This window comes from Solanum verrucosum, unplaced genomic scaffold (genome assembly GCF_900185275.1).
Source record: "Solanum verrucosum unplaced genomic scaffold, falcon-dt-bn FXZP01000072.1, whole genome shotgun sequence".
In the NCBI taxonomy this organism is placed as follows: Eukaryota; Viridiplantae; Streptophyta; class Magnoliopsida; order Solanales; family Solanaceae; genus Solanum; species Solanum verrucosum.
In genome coordinates, this window is record NW_026020208.1 from 577,141 (window position 1) to 601,425 (window position 24,285).

General features: G+C 32.4%; 2 protein-coding genes and 1 non-coding gene across 3 annotated transcripts; 1 reads left to right on the top strand and 2 right to left on the bottom strand.

Moving 5' to 3' along the window:
• Nucleotides 1-8,475: 8,475 nt before the first annotated feature.
• On the bottom strand, nt 8,476-14,975 carry LOC125830236 (uncharacterized). The gene is made up of 10 exons (XM_049509445.1): nt 14,802-14,975; nt 13,856-13,984; nt 12,931-13,075; nt 12,451-12,541; nt 11,681-11,890; nt 11,321-11,562; nt 10,982-11,113; nt 9,300-9,367; nt 9,138-9,199; nt 8,476-8,573 (listed from the first exon to the last, which is right to left on the bottom strand). The coding sequence occupies exons 2-10, from the start codon at nt 13,972-13,974 to the stop codon at nt 8,494-8,496; spliced, it is 1,149 nt and encodes a 382-aa protein (XP_049365402.1). The 5' UTR covers nt 13,975-13,984; nt 14,802-14,975; the 3' UTR covers nt 8,476-8,493.
• Nucleotides 14,976-16,887: 1,912 nt separating this feature from the next.
• LOC125830167 (26S proteasome non-ATPase regulatory subunit 4 homolog) lies at nt 16,888-23,425 on the top strand. Its single transcript, XM_049509364.1, has 11 exons — nt 16,888-16,899; nt 17,025-17,086; nt 17,245-17,302; nt 18,115-18,220; nt 19,652-19,766; nt 19,848-20,057; nt 20,139-20,436; nt 21,616-21,739; nt 22,275-22,369; nt 22,497-22,565; nt 23,366-23,425. The coding sequence occupies exons 1-11, from the start codon at nt 16,888-16,890 to the stop codon at nt 23,423-23,425; spliced, it is 1,209 nt and encodes a 402-aa protein (XP_049365321.1).
• Nucleotides 23,426-24,166: 741 nt separating this feature from the next.
• Nucleotides 24,167-24,240, bottom strand: TRNAI-AAU (transfer RNA isoleucine (anticodon AAU)). Its single transcript has one exon. It is a non-coding gene; the product is annotated as a tRNA-Ile (tRNA).
• Between the last annotated feature and the right edge of the window lie 45 nt (nt 24,241-24,285).

Sequence of the window (24,285 nt, forward strand, 5' to 3'; positions counted from 1 at the left end):
ATTTCTTTTTTGCTTATTTAATTTTTTAGAATTACAAACTTAAGCTATTTAAATTACAAGTTATAAGTATAATAACTCATATAACCCTTCGGGGTGGTCCAGTGGTTTGGGGCTTGGGACTTACATGTTGGAGGTCTCAAGTTCGAAATCTCTTGCCAGCGAAAGCAAAGGGTTTGCCTTCTGGGTCGAGCTCGTCACACCGGGTTTGCCTAGTGTGGGTTACCTCTCCTATGTGATTTGCGAGCTATTGCATAGGAGTGAGGGTTTTACCCTGTGCGCACCCAAAGAGTAGCGGTTGCGGGTTTCCCTTGTCTTAAAAGAAAAAAGTATAATAACTTATAAACTTCAAAAGATTTAAATCTTGAAAACTTATAAAATAAGCTCAAAAACTTTAGGAAACTTAACTTACAAACTTATATAATTAAAAAAATTTAAAAATATTTTAGAATAAACTTAAGTAAATTACATTATAAATTCAAAACTTAAATACTATAAACTATTAAACTTAGAAAAATAAAAAAACATTCATTTTTTCGTAATTCAAAATAACTCAAAAAAAGTATTATTTTTTTAAATAGCTATGTGTCGTCCCATTTATCTCATTCCATTTCATTTCGGTCCGTCCCGATTCTATCCTTGCATATAGTGGGACGGGACGGAACCGAGCCTCCATACCGGTAATTCCAATCCGGTTCATCCCGATACCGGTGGTCCCATTCCGGTCTGGTGCCCAATCTTAGGTCTAATTCCACCAATAATAGATATTAACTCTGGTCATCAAAACTAGAGCAGTTGTAAAGAAATTATTAATATTTTTTTTTTGTCTCTGATGAGATTTGTAATCTGAGATCTCATAATTCTTAATCTATTTTATTGAGATTTAAAGAAGAGATGCAACAAATCATTATGATTTCATGGCGAATTTGATCTCCATCTTTGAACTTCTCGTTCGACATGACCCCGAGTCTAATTTCACCAATAATAGGTGGTATCAAGTAACTTTGGACACTAAGACTAGAATAGATATAAAGAAGTTACTAGTGTTTTTATCTCTGATGAGATTTGAAATCTGAAATCTCATGATTCTTAATCTATTATGTTGAGATACAACAAATCGTTATGATTTTGTGTCAAAACTAATCTACATCTTCAAAATTTTCGTTCGACGAAGTCTCAAATCTAATTTTACCAACAACAGGTATCAAGTGATCAAAATTAAAGCAGATGTAAAGAAATTACTAGTGTTTTTGTGTTTGATGAAATTTGAAATCTAAGATCTCATAATTCTTAATTTACTCTATTGAAATTGTTTTTTAAAAAAGAAAAAGATGCAACACAAACATCCCTCCCTACTTCTCACCTCACACTCCGAAACTATAGGATGGAAATGGAAAAGGAAAAGGAAAAAAAAAGGATTAAATTTGGCCGAGTACTATGTAAAATTGAGCAATTTTATCCTTATTAGATGTTTGGTCTAATATTATTCCGTAATTTAAGAAAAGATCTTTTTTTCTTGATCTTTAATAGAGTTTTAACATGAAAATAATTTAAATCATGATTAAAAGTTTTAAGGGATAGTGAATTTAGATACGTGGAGTTCGCTGATTTCATTTGTGAGATGTATTTGTTGATAGCAAGTGTATGAATGAATCAAAAATTCGAATAACTTCAAATAGTACAAAGAATAAGTTTGAATCTTTTTCTCGATGAAATGTGAAATTACTAAAACATTTCAAATATATGATTTTTTTCTTTATTTTTTAATTTTGAAATCTTTTTATTTGTTTCATTTATAGTAGGAGCCACGTGGGAGAATGTCAGAAAAGCATAACTTCTTATCACTTTTTTTATCCGAATAAATAAGAAGGAAAAATTATAATAATATACAATTTAAGACCTTAATTTACGTAATATTATTTTAGTCTTTTTATTTATAACAACATTTTAATTATAAATATGACAATTTATTAAAAAACAATAATCTACACGATTTAAAATTTATTTTTTTGGTTAGTGAGTTGATTTTATCAGAAGAATTAGGGAAGTATAAACTCATAAGTTTTGATGGATTGTCGGGGTCAAAAATAAAATATGTATGTCCCCCACATTTAAAACCAGTCACAATGCGAAATTCCTTAATGCCAAAATGGAGATCTTTACCGGTCAAATTGACGATGAACATATCGTTGCGATCATTTTTGGTCTTAGCATACATCAATATTCTGATGATTTGATGTTGAACCTTTATCGGAGGCAAATCAAATAGATATCCAAAAGGAGATTCCTTAAATAGGTGAAGCATGTTGACTTCGGAAAGACGTTTAGTTATCTCGTTGAACACATTAACGTTGACGTAGGAACGCCAATGTGATTGTTTCTTCTTTGGCTATAAATTTTTTTTTTAAAAAGTAAATAATTCATTTAAGTCAAAGAACTACAAATAGAGCTATGAAAACTGTAAAATGTGAATGTCACTTAAAATACATAAATAACTACAACTCTCATTCTAAATCATATTTTATATACCAATATAATTTGTACAAATAACACATTTATAAAAATCAAATTATGTATATAATTTGAACAAATAAAAACAACTTATACATTCATTCTATATTAGTAAACAAGTAAATAACTTCCAAAATTAAAATATAAAATGAACATTATCAAGTACAAAAAAAATAAAGCAACAAAATAATTGTTTTTTCAAACAAAAAAAATAAAATATAACATAGCTTGGATAACTTTGTCTTTTTCGTGTTACCACATTTAACGTCTTTTGTTTTCCCATCATCCACACCATATTTCTACAAAAAAAATTTAACTAAAATATATTATGCATGTTAAGAATTAGAAACCAAAGAGTATAGAATTTTTGGAAAAAAAAAAAGATACCTTGGAAATTTTTTTGAGATTCTGATTTGGTCACCTTGTTGAGACGGATTCTTTTTGCAGTTGGTATATGTCTTCAAAATTGCTATCATGAGGGTACTCAACATTCGTAATGACTTTCTCCTTACCCTTTTTTCCTCCATATTTGGGTGTAACAATGTTTGATTTTACACCATCTTCTTTCTCTTTACTCTTTTCATTTTTTGTTTCATTGACCTCAACTATACGAACTTCACAACCAAATGGATTACTCCATCAAACGAGGACTCTATCGGTGAGTAGTCATAACCGATTTTTTCAAGAAGCAAGAATAATTTTTATATTGTAACAGATGATCTTTTGAAAAGAAACAAAGAGTTTGAAAGCAATTTGTTAATCAAGAAAGAGATACAATCCTTTTCTTGATAAGGGTGACATTGAAAAAAAAATGGAAAGAGTAGTAATCAGTGCGTTAATATCGAGAAAAATAAGAGTGCAACACTGGTATTCATCCGTGTGAAGGTTAATAAGTGAGATATTTATTAAAGGAATGTATTCGAATATAATTCTGATTAGGATTCTAAAAAAGTAAATAAAATATGAGTCACATATAATCAGTTCACTAACCAAAAAAAAATAGTTCTTAAATCGTGCAAATTATTATTTTTTAATAAATTGTCATGTTTGTAATTAAAATGTTATTGTTGTAAATAAAAAGACTAAAATAATGTTATGTAAATTAAGGTCTTAAATTGTATATTATTATAATTTTTCCATATTTGATATGGAAATGAATTTAACTAATGAAACTTGAAGATACAAAGTTATATTATTTACCTTATCAATTAAAAACCCTAATTAAATGTTCCTTAATTAAATAATAACATATACATTAATATTTATTCACAATTTTATCAAATAATACGCATGCGTTTCAAAGTTTTTTTTTTTTCTCTACACAATGTCTTTCCCTTCAAGAAATAAATCCCACAAATTGTTCAAAATTATTAAGAAAATCTCTAGTATTTTCTTCATTTCCTCATCAAATAATCCCTCCCAAAGCAAAAGAATTAGAAAAAAAAAAATCCCTCCTACTAATTGTTACTCATCAACATTGAGTCTTTATGATTGTAATTGTCTATATCATGAAAGAAAATAAGTTCAAAAAAGAAAAAAAAAAATTTGACGAGAAAAATTGAAATATGAAAAAGAATTTTGGAGAAATTATGATGATGATGAAGAAGAAGAAGAAGCTCTTTTGAGGAAAGGCAAAGTTTGGAGCAAAGAGCTGAGGAATTTATTAAGAGACTCTATGAGGACCAAAGTTTACAAAGGCAAAATTTGGTGTAGTGTTCGATTAATTATGAGTAAATCAATATTTGATTGACTTGCCTGAGGTTATAAAGAAAAAATTGTAGATTCAAGTGCTCCCTAATAGCAAGTAATTTAAGAAAAGCTAGTTAGAGGAGTACAGAACTGTTGTTGTTTATGTACGGAGGGGAATTTAGAATTTTAATTAATTATTGGTTTGTCGACTTTATGACTTTTTTTTGTTTGTTTGTTTGTTGAAAGTAAAAAAAATGTAAGAATTGGGAAAATACTTACAAACAAGTTCAAGATTGGTTTTGTTTTCCGTTGCCTGTTTTAAAGTTTTGTACTCAATAATATATATATTAATAATGCGATAATTTATTCTTTTTATATAAATTTATTATTAATAATGCGATATATACGTACAAAGTATGTACTCTTGACTAGTCTTTATAATAAGTAATAGTAGTGATTGATAACCTGAATTAAATTATAATGTCCCGGTATAATATATAGAAATATTTAAAGTTCTATGGTATCTTTATCGTATTTTTTGTGTACCTTATCGGGAATATTTCTATTCACAAAAATATTTAATTACGAATAAAGATTTAAAAAAATTGTCATTTATCTGAAAAATTCATGGAAAGGGAAGTTAATTAATGAAACTTCATTTATCGAAGATACTAAGTATATCACTTTCCTAGGTTAGCTAGAGCTTTACTCATATTTTTTTTAGTAAAAATAAAATTTATTTTTGATGTTAGTTTATACTAAACTTAATGAATGCATGATATATATTTTTTTTAAATCATAGTTAATTAATATATATATTTTTTAAATCATAGTTAATTAATATATATATTTTTTAAATCATAGTTAATTAATATATATTTTAACCTATTATTTTTATTTGATCATAATAAAATATTTATGGCTCGGTCTAAATACAGAATGCATAGGCAATGAATAAATTTTTACTATATATTTGTATATACAGTAAAACTTCACTAAATTAATACTTGGTAAATTAAGAATGTCTGTAAGAGAATATTTTCCTTCAGTCCCTACTTGGGTCAATGAAAAGTTACTCTTTTCAATAAGATAATATATTTTCAGAAGATCCCTATATAAATATATGGTCACATTAACATTATAATTAATAATTCTTTAAAAAGTACAAATATATCCAAGACATTTTAGTGAAATATGATTCTATAGTGTTTTGTTTTTTGTTAAAATTTAAATCTAGTTGAACCTCATCTCTAACTTTTCTTATAGCAATTTTATTTTTTTTAGTGCAAATGGAATGATCTCATTTGCACTCACATAATGTTTTACGTATTTGATGTGTTATTGTTGATTTTGTGACATCTTTTAAGTGAGAAGTCATTTTTGGATATAGTTTTTGATATAGTTTATTCTCTCACCATCATATATAGAATGTTTTAGTAAAGATATAATGAATAATATTTTATTATTAAAAAACAACAAACATTATGTATAATGAATTTATTTTTACAATGAATCATTGCATTCTTGAATTTATTTTACAATAAATAATTTAACAAAAAAGTATATCACATTGAATCATAATTATACTTTATGTATAATAAATTTAGTTTTTATAGGAATTTAATAAATATGATACATAATTTAGTAAGATACAGTGATTTTGATATATTCATTGTACTTTATATATAATAAATTCAATAAATATGATACATAAATTAATAAGATATGATAATTTTTTCGTACCTCATCGGAAAAACTTTTAATCCACAAAGATACTTATATGGAAATGAATTTAACCAATGAAACTTGAAGATACGAAATTATATCAATTCCCTTATTAATTAAAAACCCTAATTAAATGTTCCTTATTTAAATATACTAACATATACATTAATATTTATTCACAATTTTATCAAAGAATATTACATGCGTTTCAAAGTTTTTTTTTTTCTCTACACAATATGTCTTTCCCTTCAAGAAATAAATCCCACAAATTGTTCAAAATTATTAAGAAAATCTCTAGTATTTTCTTCATTTCCTCATCAAATAATCCTTCCGAAAGCAAAAGAATTACAAAAAAAATCCCTCCTACTAATTGTTACTCATCAACATTGAGTCTTTATGAATGTAATTGTCAATATCATGAAAATGAAAGAAAAAAATTTCAAAAAAGAAAAAATATTTTTTGCCAAGAAAAATTGGAATATGGAAAAGAATTTTGGAGAAATTATGATGATGAAGAAGAAGATGATGAAGCTACTTTTGAGGAAAGGCAAAGTTTGAAGCAAAGAGCTGAGGAATTTATTAAGAGATTCTATGAGGATCAAAGTTTACAAAGGAGAAACTCGGAGTAGTGTTCGATCGATTACGTATTATTCAATATTCGGTTGATTGATCTGAGGTTATCGACAAAAAAAATTATTGACTTAAAGTGTTTCTAAATCGCGTGTAATGGTCGTGTTGTGACTTAAAGTAATTTAAGAAAAGCTAGTTTGAGGAGTATAGAACTTTTGACGTTTTGTATAGAGCAAAATTCAGAATTTCAAGTTGGTTATTGGTTTGTGGACTTTGTGGCCTTTTTAGTCTTTCTTTTTTTTTGTTTGCTGAGTTCTAAAATAAAGTTATTGAATTTTGTCGAACTCATTTTAGCAGGACGGTCTATTATCATTTCTTTTTCTTCTTAATTTATCGTTTAATTAGATGTTGATTAACTTTTTAGCCTTTTTTTTCTCATTTTATACAAGGGAATTCAGAAAAATAACTAGGACTTATATGACCTAAAGCAACTTTTGAAATCCTTTGTTACTTTTTCTAAAAAAAAAGAAAAATGTACGTCAATATTCGATAAATTAAGTATAGAATAAACGTATTTATGTTTAATTTGTGTAATATTATTTTTCAACGAAGGATATTCAATTAAACTCCCTTTGTTCAACTTAGATTTTCCCCTGTTTATGTTAAATACATTGATTAGATAATTAAGGTAGTTTAATTAATGGGTGAGTTACATCAGTTTTAGCATTTATTTACCATTACTTTTATACTTTGTTCCGTTTCATAATAGTTGAAAATTAAACTATGTGAATTTTGATCAATATTTTAAAATATATATATTCATATCAAATTGACACGAAAAAAGTTCTTTTTGTTTTTGTATAGCTTTTGAATAGATTATATTATTTCATCGTTCGACCCTTCACTTGTAGGCTTGACAGTCAACTATCTTGATTTGTCTTCAACTTTGATTTATTACACTCAAAAACTCTAACAAACCATAAAATTATACCAAGAGAGCATTGTTTTACGTTTGATCCTATGTACCCATCAAATACTATGCATTCTCCACTTCCAAATCTCGCAAGAATAAAACGTGATTTTTCCCTTTTATATTCCTTAAATATATACACTAATTTCCCTATGATAAAGATATAACTACTAATATATCTAGTACAATTTGATAAGTGAATCCAAAAGGTGAATAAAATAATATCGTGTTTATTTGAACCCATAATTTTCAATGCACAACATAAATATATATGTCTAAAAACTTGACAAATTGCAACAAATAGTAGATATGAACTCATAACTTTAAATATATAATTGAGACCCTCAAAAGCTTGCTACAAACAAATGGATTTTTGTTCCAAGTCTCCAAGCTCAAATCCGCTGCGTTCCTATGACGAAACGCTTATAATACTAGAACTCATGCCTTATCGAGCATTAGCAACCCAAAGAAAATATCAAAAAAATTGAGTAAATCCAATCCGAAAAAAAGAAAGAAAAACGAATGGATTCTTTAAAAGTTGAACGAATAGAGTTGAAATCCCGAATCTACCTCTAGAGTCTATAACATGTTCGTGTTTAAATTTTTTAAGAAGAGAACATCTGTTATAGTAACTTCACATCATTCCCAAACATATTTGTACAAAATTTTGTACTCCAAAAACTTTTGATGCAAACAGAATTTTCCTTTCCATCCATAGAAAAAAGAAGAAGCTATTCCCATCTACAAAGTGTGTGTCAAACATGAATTATCATATACATAAGAAGTTTTTCGAGTAATCCAATTCCCTCGTGGTGTGACTTCAATGGCGTGAATCTAGATGGTCTGGACATCGAATGCTTTCAATGTGTATTTCACCATAAGCACAATCTCGAAATTGATCCTGTTTCCACAAACATGCCAGCCAACTATGATGTTCGCGCTAGGATATGCATAGGGTTTAGAACAAACCTCTTTTGACTAAATCACCAATTTTGTGAACTTAGCAACAAAGAGTCCGCTTGTACAAGATGTCAAAGGATCAAATCGCAAGGTTTTTTGTATTCGACCACTCTTGCATGGCCAATTTTGGCAGCAGTAATCGCCAACAATTCTGAAAATAAATAAGAAAACTGACTGCATCAATACAACAAAAAACAGGGAGCTGGTAGACAGAAAAGTGCCAGAGATGAGGAATGCCTGTATTCGCAAGGAATATGAATCAATGGTGTCTTTCACGCAATTCATATGAACTCTAATGATGATTTACAATGCAGGTGAATAAAACCCGTCTTGTGTTAGGCTTTTGTTAAACTTTTACTTACATTAGACGGCCTCTTACAACCCCCTCAAACCAATTAACTTAGAAGTCCCTAGCCGGGTGATAAAAAGGAGCAGCCCAGTGCACTAAGCTCCCGCTATGCACATGGTTCAGGGAAAGGCCGTACTACAATGGTCTATTGTATGCGGCCTTAACCTGCATTTCTGCAAGAGGCTGTTTATTTCCGAAAAGTTCAACTTTCAAAACAGCAGATGAAGAAACTTCACAATAGGTATATATGCAATGGATAATGAACAACGCTAACCACATATGTGATTATATCTGGCACCCAGCTTGTGAAATTACAAGAACCTTAAGCTATCAGTTTCTAGACTTATTACAAAAGTTAAATTTTACCTGCAGATGTGTTCTCCGAAAGGAACAGCTCGACCACATCTTCGTTCTGAGCAAAGGTTAAACTATTTGGTACACAAAAAAACAACGAAAAGGATTTATGAGTATTAATAAAATGGAAAGAAAAGAGGATCTGTAGCCATGGGATTACAAGCAGATGGGCACCTGCAAGTGCTATAGACAAGGACTCCCCCAACTTTGAGCAATCTGAATCCATTAGTCAGAAGTTGCAGCTGCAAGAAACGGATAAATTATTGAGAGGCAAAGACATAGGGAGAAACAAACTTGAGCAAGGAGAAGAACCTTGAATGAGGAACGAAGCACTGAGATGAGAAAAGTTCACTTAAACGTGGAAATTTAACTACATGTGGCTAAATTTAGAAATATTCCGCTATTCAAGAGAGATAATTTTGAGGACACTAAAGCTGGAGCAGAAGAGAGATTATGCCCATCCTCTAGAAGTAACAAGTGTTACATGTAAGACTATAGAACTGCAGAATCTTCCCTACCACATTTCCAAGAAACAAGCTCAATTTTTTTGTGATGATAGAACCCAGTCACCAACTTCTCTGAATTAAGAAAATTTACAGCTTGGGACTGGAACCTCTTCTATAGCCTTTCCTAATTAAAGAGTACCTACTACCTAGCAGCCCACAATAAAAATCATCTCCAAACTAAAGTTACAGTCGAAAGTGCTACTAAGACCTGGAACAAACAACTGAATTAATGGCAAAACTTGGACGTGACTTACTAAATTTATTTTGATATACCTAATTGTGATTCTGGTTCTAAAAATATTGAAGAGCAATAAGCTTTGAAATGTCTTTTTTTTTCTTATCACGCAACAATATGCATGCCAGATAAGATCTAGTGATTCTGAGACATTGCTTTTGAAATTCTTTCCATGGCCTTTTCTTCAGAAAATCTCCACAACTAACGCACAGGTTAGACCTAGAATCAATAGCATACTCACATCTTGTCATTATGGGAATGCTCGTGCTTTTTGAGAGTTAGAGACTATTCTTGAGGAAGATGCAATTATCTAAAGCCTCGAGTATAGTATATATGTGATCCAGACAACAGACATTTAACAAGAAATTAGAATCCACAAAGAGGTGCAAAGTTGCATCTGTACATTCTCATGTTTTTTTACAACAACAACATACCCAGTGTATTCCCACAAATGGGATCTAGGGCAACTGGGCAAGTAAGATGTACGTAGACCTTACTCTAACTTTGTGGGGTAGAGAAGTTGTTTCCGATAGACCCACGGCTTAAAAAGTGTAATCAGAGTAGAAAGGAAATAACGACCGCAAAAATAGCAAGATAAACAAAGCAAATAAAGTAATATGTAGTAGTAAATAAAAAAAGAAAAACAAGATAGTATGTGATACAAGATAAGATTAACAATTAAGGAGAAGATGAAACGAGACAACCCCCTGCCTCTCCCACGTAAAAGTACTACAACACTCGGCTACCTACACCCTTCTATCCTAATCCTCGACCTTCATACCTTCCTATCTAGGGTCTCCTCAATAAGATGAAGGTGTGCCATGAACTTCTTGATATGCCTATTCATCTGATATACTGTTATACTTCATTTTATTATTTTCTAGTAACAAGGCAATTATCATTAAGGAAGTTAGACATAAATTATATAAACAGTTTCAAACTACTACTCGGCACTCACCACGAACCAAGCATAATTATCCAAATTATACTAATTTTTACAAGCTATGAGCCAATCTCTGTTGTTAATCAGTAGCTGTATCAGCAGCAAATATTGGCAGAGTGTTTTCAAGGCAAAATATATATGTAAGTCTGGGAAAACAAGCAAACTTCAGCACCTGAAGGACAGTCAGATCATCGGTTCTTTCTGCATCTAGCACACGGCGCTGGAAGGTTGTCCAGCCCCATTGCTCAAATTTCTGAACATGCTTAATAGAACCATCATGGGTACATTCTGCATCCACAAGAACCTGACTTAAACTCAAACTAGTCAGTAGTTATTTAGGAAAATATAAGAAAATATCTTAAAGCCGTTCATACTGTTGAATAGGAACCAAAACAATAATCTTGACTTGATGAGGATCAAGTTTTTAGAAAAAGAAAATAAGCCTTCAAGTCAGGGAAAAAACAAATTAAGGTTAATAGAAAACATCTGGAGGTTCGGAACTTTGGTGTACCTTGTCATAGCCGAGCTGCAAAACCTCACTGATAGGCATCTTTTGATATAATTCATTTTTTCTCATCCCAACCACCCCAGAATACCGGCCATAAAATATAAGCTCTGGTTCTTGAGTTGGTGAGAATAGCTTGGAGACACCTTTTTCTCTAGCTATAGCTTCCTTCTTCCTTTCTTTCCATGGTCTGCGAGACTTCCACTCCCGATATACTTCAGATTTTTCTCCGGAAGCAAATTCATCCGCTAGATTAATAGAAAAAAAAATACCTTGGAATAAGACTGACCAAAAAGACTTAGCAAAAATTATTAAGAAACAAAGAAGCATCTGCAACTAAAGGGTATTAAATGATAATCATTTTACCATTTTCATTTTGCAACGGAGAGCCTGAATGGACCCTGACAGGGAGAAGGGAAAAACTGGTTCCATCAGCAACAAAAAGACGACAATGATCACCAAGACTATATTTCTGTAGCATGGTTCTACAGGCCGCTAATCGATGTTTTGCAATGTCAACACCAGTCACAGAACCCGAACTGCCAAGAATGTCCAACATCATACAAAGTTTAGCACCTAAAAGAAGATATCAAATGAGTTACAAATTGGAATGCTGTATCAGAAGTCTATACATGGTACTTGGAAGTTTAAGAGCTTCAGAAAAACACGTGGTTCTACAGATCAATTAAAGAGATCAAGGATTCTTCAGTTTTCACACTTGAACAGAATGCCTATGAATAATTCATATCTATATAGTACATACTTCATTTAGCTATGGCCTTGTCCAGCACTTGTCAAAAAAAAGATTAGATCCAGGAATTTTAGTTATTTTAAAATACACTATTATTTGTTCAATAATATACTTTTAAAGACATCCACTTATTCTCAAGATTTCTTAATATCCAAAGCACGAGATTCACCACTCAGAACTTCCTCTTTGTCGCCTAGGCTATTATCGTAGTAAAATATTTGAAGCACTAGGTTGTTATACTCTTGACAGATCCATAATAAGGTAGGTACCTCTTGCTAACACTGTGCCCTGAATCAAAATTCTTAGTAACATGTGAGGTGACCAAGTGCCAAAATCAACAGCCATAATAGAAATTTACTTTTTCCATATTCAAGTCAGGAATTACCAGGTGCAGCACAAAGATCAAGGACATGATCCCCAACTGCAATGTCCAAAGCTGTCACAGCAGCTCCGGATGCTGCATCAATTCCATACATCTGGATACAAAGACAAAATAATTACTCAAAATCATCAACTATAATGGAATGGATCATATTTTATAATCAACCGCTAGACTAGGAATGTTCCAATATAAAGCTGATCACTACGGGGTAAATTTTTCTTAGCCGACACTCTCCTAACCACAAAGCCAACAAGTCAATTGCGGGGAATAGAAAAAAAAATAAAGATAGTGTTGGAGAGAGAAAAAAGGGTAGTATACTTTTGTAGGAGCAGGAGACAAACTTCTATCTGGCCTAATCTGTAGAGAATGTTAAGGGGAAAAAATGCCATGAAGAGCATTTTTGACATTCTGGAAATTGAATAATAATCTCAAGACTCATGAGTATCATATTCACCAAGAGACATTATTAAAAAGATTCCTCACCTTCCCTTCTTGGTATGCCTTCGAACTAGCAATTCGAACATCAGGTTGAAGATGATAAAAGTTGGGCAACCAACAAACTCTTTCAAGCTTGCATCTAATATCACTTTCAATTTCTTCAAGCAAATCCTCATAACCGGGCTTTATCCTTCAAGAAGAAAAGAATGTGCAAGCATGAGTCTGCGGAAGATCTCTTACATCTATTTTTGTGAAGGCACGTCCTTTAATATCCTAAGAGTGTGACTGGTTAGAGGAAAATGCTGTTCTTCCGGAAAATTTTCTCATAATGAAAGCATTTTCTGATGTTTTGTCATCTTGAATTGGTGGAAGATATTTTCTCTGAGAAAAATATCTTCTACCAACAGGAGAAAAATGACAATTTATTTCTGGACAGAAATCAGTTGCTTTGCAAATATCCAAACTATTCCACTTGCTTCAATCAACAGGTAAACATTGTTGACTACTTTTAGTTATATCACGAAAACACTATCATTGTACCATATACAATATTCTGTAGATTACAATAGACAACTTACTTTTATACACAACCAAACACTAGAAAATGATCCAAAAAAGTTTAGTTCACATGGTGGAAATAGATTTTTCTTTTTAAAAAAAACAACGCAAAATGTTTTCCTCCATACCAAATGCACAGAATTACCCGGTATTTGAACTAATAGAAAGTAGTACGAACCCGATAAATTAGTCGAAATGCACCCAAGTTGAACCGGACACCACTGTTATCTCAAAAAGTAAAAAAGTATCACCACCAACTTACTTATTGTCATTGGAAATTAAAGGTGAATTCATACAATGAAGTAACTGACAGCATTTGCTACTTATTTAGTCACATCACATTTAACAGACATTATGTTAACAAAGAAAATGAATTAATGCACTAGACATGCTTGCAAGTTGCAAAAAGTACCTTATATAACGAGGTATGGAATCGGTGGCAGTATAAATAGAAGGATCCAAGTCATGTTGATTCAGAAAATCAAGAAAAGCATCTGGCAGAGGCAAACTTGAGGTTTCTTCCACATCCATCGTCACAAAACTAAAAAAAGACAACAACTTTTATCAAGTCAAGAACGTGAAACTCATTATTCCTTTGAAAAAAACTCTTCAAACAGAGAAATCCTACTTTGTCTTTCTACCTACAAAAATAGGGGTAAGGTATGTGTACACCCACCCTGCCAAGACCCAACAACCTACCCAGTGTAGACTAACAAAAACAACAACATACCCACAGTAATTCCACAAAGTAAGGTCTTGGGAGAATAGAGTGTACACAAACATTAACCCAACCTCATAGATAGTGATTAGTGAGGTTATTTCCCCATAAACCCTCAACTCAAGAAACACAGTCCAAAAAGAAGTAACGGAAGTGAAAGCATAACAAAGCAGTAACTACAACAAAATAATCCCCTGGGCACGTTGTTGTTTGTTTGTTGTTATATTTAAGTAGATTTTTAACAAACATAATGTAGACCAAACAGCATACCCAGTGTAGTTATACAAAGTAGAATAGAGTGTACGCAGAACTTACCCGACCCCAGGGATAGTGAGTTTGTTTTCCATAGACCCTCAGCTCAAGAAAAAACAATCCAAAAAAAACACAACCAAAGTGACAGCATAACAAAGCTTACTGAGCTCTGAGCACAGAGCGGTAACTACAACAAAATAATCCCCGGGACATTTAGTTGTTTGTTTGTTGTTAAAATTAACTAGATTCTTAACACAAATACATAATTTGGTATAAAGCTATCAGGTTCAACCAAACTCGTAAACTAATACTCTAGCTCCGCCTCCGGCCGCCACACTAACAAAAGGGAAAGAAAACGAAAGCATTAAACAGAAGTTCGTCGGAATACCTGAAGAAAAAATCGTGGATGTAATATGCTGAAAGATTGTTGTTTCTGTACTCAATTTTACAATGAACAAAAGAAACTGTATAAATCGAACTACGAATGCTTTTCCATAATCTCCATGAAAACTCCAATTCACAAAAATGGCGGCTAGAACAACAACGGAAGAGATGGAGCAGGATTCGGGTCAAGCAATCTGTTGGGCTTGGATCGCACTCGAGTGAAAATGACAATTTTACCCATAAACTATTCGAAATAGAATAACTTTGTGTTACGTTATAATCAATAGTTTTTGCTAACAAGAAGAAACAATATCAAACGTAAAGTTGTTTATAGGTGATTCAATTCGATCTATACGTTATGAATTAGTTTTATTAGTTATTAATTAATTGATAAATATGAGTAATTAATCAGCAATTCTTAACAATTTAATTATTGATACAATAAGAAAATGCCTCGAATCAATGACTAATTTATACACTATATAAGAAAATTATCTTCTTGATTTCATTTGTAATATGGACTATCTTCAACAATGGTATCTTTCTAAGTCAAATTAACTATATTCGACTATTAAATTATGATATGTTATGAAATACTCGAACATCAACTTTCAATCTTGACTTCACCCTAACTTAAATTTGAGATTCGATCATCGACCGAAATGGAGTCAAGAGATGGATAAATAATGTGAGCTGGTGGGTTGATATATATTAGGTGTGTTGTTATTGATCGGGAAAGAAAGTTCAAATTTTTTCTTCTTCTATTTGTAAAAGATAAAGATACATGTATATTTATTCATTTAAAATATAAATTATTTAACTTATTTAAATATAAATTAAATAAATGTATTTCAGTTTATAAATATGAGCTCAAAATAGGGAAAAGTACCTAAAATAGACCATTGTGAAATTATTTATCCAAATTGGATCCGACCCAAACTAATTACCCTTAATGGATCTATGGCCCAAATTATTTACCCGCTTATTCTACTTTCTTCTTTTTTATTTCACGCATGAAGTCTGTATGACATCAACATCACTACTATGAATGAATCTTCTATAATACTCCACATCGGTATATTGATACCATATCATTATCATATAGGACTGAGATTAATCCTCTGTGATACTTCATTGATATATTGATATTCTATCGATATCAAATAGGATTGGACTCATTTTTAAGAAAAAATTAAGAAAAAATTATTAAAGTTACAATTTTATTTTTATAAATTCTAAATTAGTTGAAAATATAATCTTTGTGATACTTCGTCGGTATATTGATACCATATCGATATCATATAGGATTGAGCTTAATCTTATGTGATACTCCATCGGTACATTGATATTCCTTCGATATCATATAGGATTAGACTTTTTTTAATAAATAATTAAGAGAAAATTATTAAAGGCATGATCTTATTTATTAAATTTTAAATTAGTTGAAAATATATTTTTATTTTTATTTTTTCTCTTCTTGCAAACTTTTTAAAAATGTATATGAATTATGACTCTTTTTAAAATTGTTGTTAAATTAAAATATCGAAGGTATTGAAACATACCTCGATGATACCATGCTAGCATGTAGATATACCGTAATAATATCATAGATGATTGAGTAATCTCATTGAAAGACTCAAACAAATCTCAACGAAAACATTATTGTTACTCATTGATACCATCAGAGTATATTATACTTTGATGATACCAAGGAGGAAGAAGTCGTCCTTCAATGAAAACACTGCACAGTTACTCCTTCATACTATTCAAGTATATTCATATACTATAATATATTGTGATGGTATCAGAAAGGAATGAAAGGTGGGACGTTGAGTTAGTTTGACTCGGCATAAAATTTAAGAAAGAAAGGAAATTTTTTAAAACTTGTAATCTAAAATAAGTGATAATATTTGTATTGCTATAAATTATTTTAAAATTAAATTATTACTTAATATAGAATTATGTTATTCTTTTTAAACGGATTAAAAAGGAAATTAAGTAATAACTTGTTCATCAAGTAAACTTCATTTTGATGCTGCTTAAACAAAAACTGATTCTGCAGAATTTTAACCTTCTAATGTTCGTTAACAATGGTGGAGGAGGTCAGATTCTTCCCTTTTTTGTTGTTGTGAATACTCAGTTCAATCTGTAAAATTCAATTTTGCGTTTTCTGTTTAACAATTTGCTTATCTGTTGATGTTTTTTCCGTAACTGTTTTTTTTTTCAGGCTGTAATGATCTGTCTTGATAATTCTGAATGGATGCGTAATGGTGATTACTCGCGCAACCGGTTTGATGCACAATATTCGGCTTTTACTTCGATTTGTGGTTTTAAACACCTGGTTGGTAGTGTTTTGCCCATTACCAATAGTTTTTTAGTTATACAAAACTGCTATTATCAGTGTTTATCAATGGCGAAATGTTAGCATTAGAAAAAACCAAGTGTAGTGTAAAGTTTGAAGCTCAATCTGACGCTGTTAGTTTCATTTGTGGTGCTACAATCCAGGTAGTTTATTCAACTTTTGAATTGCTTGTGATAGCGTTTTGGGTATAACCGATTACCTTCAAGTTATATAAAACTGCTATGTATCAATGTTTATCAACGGCGAAAAGTGAACCCTAGAAAAGACTAATAGTGTAGGGTTTGAAGCTCAATCTGATGCTGTTAGTTTCATTTGTGTAGTGCTAAAACCCAGGCAATTTATTCAACCTTTGAATAGTTGGTGACGGTTTTTTTGGCCATAATTGATTGTGTTCGAGTTATACAAATTGCTATGCATCAGTGTTATCAAAACGAGAAGTGAACCTTAAAAAGAGGACCAAGTATAGTGTAGAGTTTAATGAAAGAAAATGCAAATGCAGAAATTATAAAAAAGTATATATGTAATTCAAGAACAACAATGGTGCTCTACTAACTGAAATAGTTACTGGTTAATAGTATCCTCTTAAAGAGGGAGCCCATAGGTAATGAAACACCCCGCCATAGGTGCTTTGATGCGGTAAGCTCAACATGTTTTGCATCTAGCTTCTGGGCTTAAGTGTGCCTCAAATGAGTTTTTGACTACGCTGTTGTGAATATAGTCGAAGACTTTCCTAAAAAATACTTACTTATAGGAAGTTTGTGAACTATCATTAAGTAGTGGGTGCAATGGTCCTCCATACCTACTGATCATGAGTTTTACTCTTCTTAGGATTTCCGTGAATAGCTGACGCAATGACGTTACAGTGTATTTCAGCAATTTCTTAATTACCTTTTAGTAAGCACCAAGTCTATACTCTTGATTGTTCCATTGTGTGATTTGGTTAATCGATTTGCAGGCAAACTCTGAGAGTACAGTCGGAGCATTAACCATGGCTGGCAAAGGAGTTCGTGTATTAATCACTCCAACCAGTGACTTTGGAGAAATGTTATCTTGCATTAACGGTAAGCTTCTCTGCATGGCTATGCTTTTCTTCGTAGTAATTTATTGCTCTGTAGACGCCATTAAAATCACTTCTATCGGTTTTGCATCTTGCTATCTTGATATTAGATTTAATGGAATCTAGGCTTACTAGAATTTTCTGAGATTATGATGACTAGAACAAGTATGGGAGATAAGTGATTGGTTTTGAGTAATGACACTATGCGGTTCTAGTGCCTCTTCTGTAGGATCTTGACAAAGGTTTTTCCAAATTTTACTAGTTAGTACTCTAGATTTGTTGGTGTTCACTTGCGTGTGCCTAAAGACACTTGTTTCTTCCAGTTCAGGTATTCCTTCTTTACCATTTGTGCAATTACATTTTTGTCCTCCGATAGAAGATTTACATAAGAGGGTTACCAATATTCCTGATATCACCACATCTTCTGTGATTAAACCTACTTATACCCTTCATAATTTTTTTTAAGTTATCCATAAAATTTGCAGGTATGTGATATCTGAAAAAGAGAGAATGAAAATGTGTCTTTTGCTTAATAAGATGTAATAAAAGATAACCTGTCCCTACAGTGTCTGATAGCATTTTTAGTCCCTTATTTGTCGAAGGCAGAGGCAGAAGCTTTTAAATGCCAGCTGAATGACAGATACAAAACGAAACGAAATGAGAAGGCTGACTTTCTTAAGATGAAACAATGGGTGTAGGATAAAGACCTGCAGGTATGTGATATTAATAACATATTAGTACAACAAATAGGGAGACGGAAAGAGCGGTAATGAATAAGAGCCCAAAATTTGAACTGAAAGGACTGGTAATGCCTAAAGGATTGGGAAAAAAAATGAGGATTTCTTTTTTATTTTCTGCCTAGAAAGTCAGTAAGATCCTCAATTTGACTTCCTCAGTTATTAACTACTCATTTATATGTTGTATTAATCTACTTGCAATCACAATAGAACGTCCATTGCCTCCCTATTACTTTAATTTTATTCAACTGAAGAAGATGGTTGTGGAAAGATAATCTCGAAGCCAGTGTAGATGCGGTGCTTGTCTCTCGAAGTGAAGGTAAAGACAAGACATTGAGGATTTTGAATCTGACTGCACTTTCCTCAAGTCGATCGGCTATAGATCCTAGCCCGATGAGAGAAGGGTTTCCACTGCCAGTGTATACTGTTTTTCTTCTTTTTAGTAGGGGAAAGGGTATGGGGGAAGAACTTACAAGTGGAGAATCAAATTTTCACCAATAAGGTGAAAGTTCAGGTTGACAACTAATTGTGCTACTAGGATTCTCCTAAAGCCAGTGTATACTTCACTATAATGTCTGTATGATACTCACATCCTTGTCATCTTCAGATGTTTTGTTAACTATATATTGTCTAGTAATCTCCTTTTAATAGTTCCATTTCAGTTTCTTATGTGATTGGCTTTTTCTTACCTTTCTCAGGATTAAATATCGGTGGTGAGATGAATTTGGCGGCTGGACTCCAAGTGGCACAGTTGGCTCTGAAGCATCGGCAAAACAAAAAGCAGCATCAGAGGATCATTCTTTTTGCTGGCAGGTGATGACTTCTTCCTGAGTAATTGTTGCTGCCTCAACTGTTGATTTTTTGTCTCTGTATTGACGTTTACTATTTGTTCAGCCCTGTTAAAGAAGACAAGAGGGTCTTGGAGATGATTGGAAGAAAGTTGAATAAGCATAGAGTAGCTCTTGATGTTATTAATTTTGGTCAAGAAGATAAAAGGAAGGCTGAGAAGCTGGAGGCATTAGTTGCTGCAGTTAACAACAATGATAACAGTCACATCATTTATATTCCTCCTGGGGCTAGGGATCTTTCTGATGTGCTAGGGAGGTTGTTAGCAATATTTTACCATCTTTTACTTTGCACCAGATAATCTTCATAACATATCATATTTTCATCTGAAATTGGCAGGAATCCTATCTTTACTAGAGATGTTGACTCTAGAAAGAGATTTGCTGCGGTTGCTTCTGGTGCAGGGTCTGGCTATGATTTTGGTGTTGATCCTAACTTGGATCCTGAGATTGCTCTGGCACTTCGAGTTTCAATGGAGGAGGAAAGGGATAGACAAGCAGCAGCAGCAAAGAAGGCTGCACAAGAAGCTGCAAAACAAGAAAAAGGAGAAATGCAGTCAACTTCCCAGGACGTTACAATGACTGAAAATGTCAGTGCCCGAAAGTCTGAAACTAAAAACAAGGCAGCTGATCTACTGGTTGGTGTCTCACTATTTTAGAAATTTTTGAGGACCTTCTGAGTTATTAGAAAAATTATATATTAAAAGAAGAAACTGGTATTCTTTCGAATCTTCATTTTTTGTTTGTCATTTTATTTTTTTGGTGAGGACTGGCGGTTCCATTTGTGGGCACATGACATATGTATGTTAAAAATGATAGGTCCTTTACGGGCAATCCTTAAGGCTTGTCTTCAATTTTTCTCTGCCTATTGAAGCTTGAGACTATATGGAAATTTGAATCTCTAGTAGGGATTTTACACACGACCATGTATGGAAGTAAGACCAAGCCTTATGTGTGAGGTGTTAAGTTCCACATTGTCCTGGTTGCTGGTGCCTATTGATTGCCCAAATTTGGGAAGGTTGCAACTTGCATGTATATACACTATTTCTCTTTTTGCCTTTTTGTTGAGGGGGTGAAGGAAGGAGGATAAGAGGAATTATACTTGTTAGCCAGTTATTGGTCATGTACAAATTGATTTGTGGGATTTCTTGAATCCTTTATTTTGTCGAGCTTAAAAAAGAAACATGGCCAGTTAGGATTCATATGTTCAACCTCAACTTGTTTGGGATTGATACAGAGTAGTAGTAGTTGATGTTACTTAAATCCTTTATTTTCTCGAGTGTGAAGAAGATAGATCTTGAGTTTTAACACAATCCCAAAATTTTAGCCCATAGGTGAGCATTGCCCAAGGCAGTAGTATAAAGAGACAATTACCCATATCCTTAATGCAATGTGGGAACCTGACATTTCTCCTCCACATGCCAAGGGAATTTGGAGCATGGACAATGTAAGATGGGCCCAGCATTGGGTAAACCAAGTATAGAGATGAGTCTTGTTCTGAAACCATGTGAAGAAAGAGGGATATTGGGCCTAACTTCACCCCAAAAGTTAGCTAACAAGGTGAGTATTGCCCAATGACATATAAGGAGACAATAGCCAGTACCCTCAACCATTGAGACTGTTAACAGGGAGCATACTTATATGTAACTATGATGTCTTCTAAAAATTTTATTTTTATCTTCTCATACCTAGCAGAGAAACTTGTAGAGATAGAAATTTTCAAGAAAATGAGTTAAAGCTTGTAGGTTTATAATGTCTGGCCTTTTGTTACTCTCCAATGAAATTAACTCCTGAACAAATAAATTGATCCCTTACAGGATAATGATCATTCCCTGTTACAACAAGCACTTGCAATGTCGAGGGATGATTCTTCCTCCAACACTTCTACAAGAGACACAGACATGTCAGAAGCAGATTTTGAAGATCGGGAGTTGCTACTAGGTTGGTTATTATATTGGCATGCCAAATTCTGTTGTTGGCTTATATCATTAGGTCATAGACATACTTTTCTTAAGTTTTTGGAACTGGTAACGTCAAGTTCTTTTTACTTGCCTTTTCAATTGATTTCTTGTATATGGTGAATTTTACCAACTGTTGTTACATACATTCTATAATATGTGCCTGTCTCACACTTGAGGAGGTTCCGGTAATTGCCCTCTCATTTTGTAAATAGTTTGCACTTTGCATAATGTATTTGAAATAAGAAGATTATCAGTGTTTAAAAGTGATATATATTTGAAGTACTGCCTTTTTACCATACTTTGCCATCCTTTATATCATTCAAAATGATTTTTAAATGATAAAAGGTGCAAGTCACTGTTAATTACCTCTTAGATGACCTTGGTTAGTCCTATCAAAACATTAATTGCTACAAATGGCTGTAACTGTGCAGAATTCTTCTTACAATGCCAGCCATTCGTGCAAAGGTGCTAAGCTATGCTTTTCTGATACGTTCTGTTGCTTCTTATGCTTGCAGATCTTCTTTTATTCATACAGGACAATTCAAAAGATGAGACAAATGTCACTGAATTGTTGGAAAACCAGTCACTCGTGTCATCAATTCTTGCTTCAGTAAGTTCTCTATGCTGAGTAAAAGATGACGCTCCTATTAGTATGATCACAAAGTATCTGCTTATCCTATGGGTATCAAACTTCATTTCTCCTTTGATTTTCATTTCATGGTATGTTTGCTACCCAGATTCTAGGTGTTGATCCGAATGACCCTTCAATCGAAGTTTTACTTGCTTCTATGCAAAGTCAGTCTGAGGTGAGTTAATTTGGTTGATGAGATTATATTAAAAAGCATGTTGCTAAAGTTTTGGTGTAGTGCCATGTCTATTTCTAATCTCTGTGTCTTTTACATGTTATATGGTCAATTTGTTTGTAGATTTCTAACAATGTATCAGCTTTGTTTACTGGCGACAATAAGTTAAATGTTAGCTCTTTCAGATGCCAAAACAGACACGCTCCTTGAGTTTCAGAAATAGTCTAGAGCTTGAAAGTAAAGTTAATCTAAGAACTGTGGCACCAGAGACATCTGGGCACACCTACTGCGTTGTGTATTAATGTGCATCTAAAAGGCAATTCAAGGGTCTTTTTTTATGCAGACTAGTTGGCTGAAAGTGATGATGTATATATATAACTGTTTTTTGGGTCAGGGGAACACCTTTTGTTGGATACTTTGAGCATTTCAATTTTTACGCCTTGCTAATGATCCCAAAAAATGAAGATGAAAGAATCAAAGAAATACTTTTAGACTAAGCTGCGATCATTCTTGAAGTAACTATGTTTTATACAAGACCCTTCGGGCTGAATCATTCTGAAAGAAACAGAAGGCAAGAAAGAGAGGTGACCAATGAGGTGGAAGGCAACATAAGGAATATGGAGTTTGTATTCTTCCTGTCATATTCCTTATTCCAATAGGTACTTTTAGCTTCTTGTATTGTCACACACTTTAAATGTGAATCTCATGTTTTCTTTGGGTTTAAGTAGACCTAACGAGACACATCGTTGTATCTTTTTTGTTTTTATTAGCATTCCGTCTCACTTGGGTCTATTTCATCATAGCAGAATCACAAGAACAAGGAAAAACGACAGGACAAGGAACAGAAAGAAGATAAGAAGTGATGAGAATGCCCAAATCTTATTGTTCTCATAATTGTGCTTATATCATAGGGATGTGGATTTATTTTTTTTGTAGGCCAACAAGTTCAGTTGGTAGTCAAGAAATGATGCAGATTGATGAAATTTGATTCTGGGGGTGGGGTTTATAGTGCCTTTTGTTGTGAAAAAGAAATTAAACTAGTGCTAGTTACCCTTGACCTTGCTTCTCAATGCGATATATAAAATGTCAGTTGTCCAACTTGTGTTTACTATTGCATGCCATGATTTGAGTTTGGCTCTGTATATGAGGTCTTCTTTTTGTTGGTATACCAGAGTTGTACATATTGACGATGTTTTTAGAACCGTTTAGTTGGTTAAACTTACTTATACACGTATCTTTTGACTTATTTATGTGTCGGATCAATATGCTTATAAGTCAAGTATTCGTAAGCCAATAAAAATAAATTAAAAGTGCTTATAAACTTATTGCGTCGTCAATTTATGGCTGTTTTGTTTACGAACAGTAAACTTTCTTTTTGTTTATTTCCAAAAAACAGAAACTTTTATGAAGTACCCTCCTTTAATTTATGTAACAAAGTTTAAATAGATACAAAATTTTAGTAGGTAAGAATTTTTAAAAGCAAAAAATGTCGTTTTAATCATGTCATAATATTTATGTTTACTATAAGACTTTTGAAAATTGTAATCTTGAATATTGTGTAACGTTTATAGAATAATTATAAAAACTTAATATAAAAAGAAAAATGGCCCATGCAGGTCTCGAACCTGCGACCTTCGCGTTATTAGCACGACGCTCTAACCAACTGAGCTAATGGGCCTCATGTCTTTCAATTAACGCTAATTTTATTTACTCTCAAATAACT

Bases quoted from the DNA above. Each gene is read 5' to 3' on its own strand.
- LOC125830167 (XM_049509364.1), top strand. The intron at 21,740-22,274 runs GTTGGTTATTAT...TTATGCTTGCAG, and splicing joins AGATCGGGAGTTGCTACTAG to ATCTTCTTTTATTCATACAG. The intron at 22,566-23,365 runs GTGAGTTAATTT...ATTTCATCATAG, and splicing joins CTATGCAAAGTCAGTCTGAG to CAGAATCACAAGAACAAGGA.
- LOC125830236 (XM_049509445.1), bottom strand. From the start codon at position 13,974: ATGGATGTGGAAGAAACCTCAAGTTTGCCTCTGCCAGATGCTTTTCTT. The intron at 13,076-13,855 runs GTACTTTTTGCA...TTCTTCTTGAAG, and splicing joins TCCATACCTCGTTATATAAG to GATAAAGCCCGGTTATGAGG. The intron at 11,563-11,680 runs GTAAAATGATTA...CTATTAATCTAG, and splicing joins TCCGTTGCAAAATGAAAATG to CGGATGAATTTGCTTCCGGA.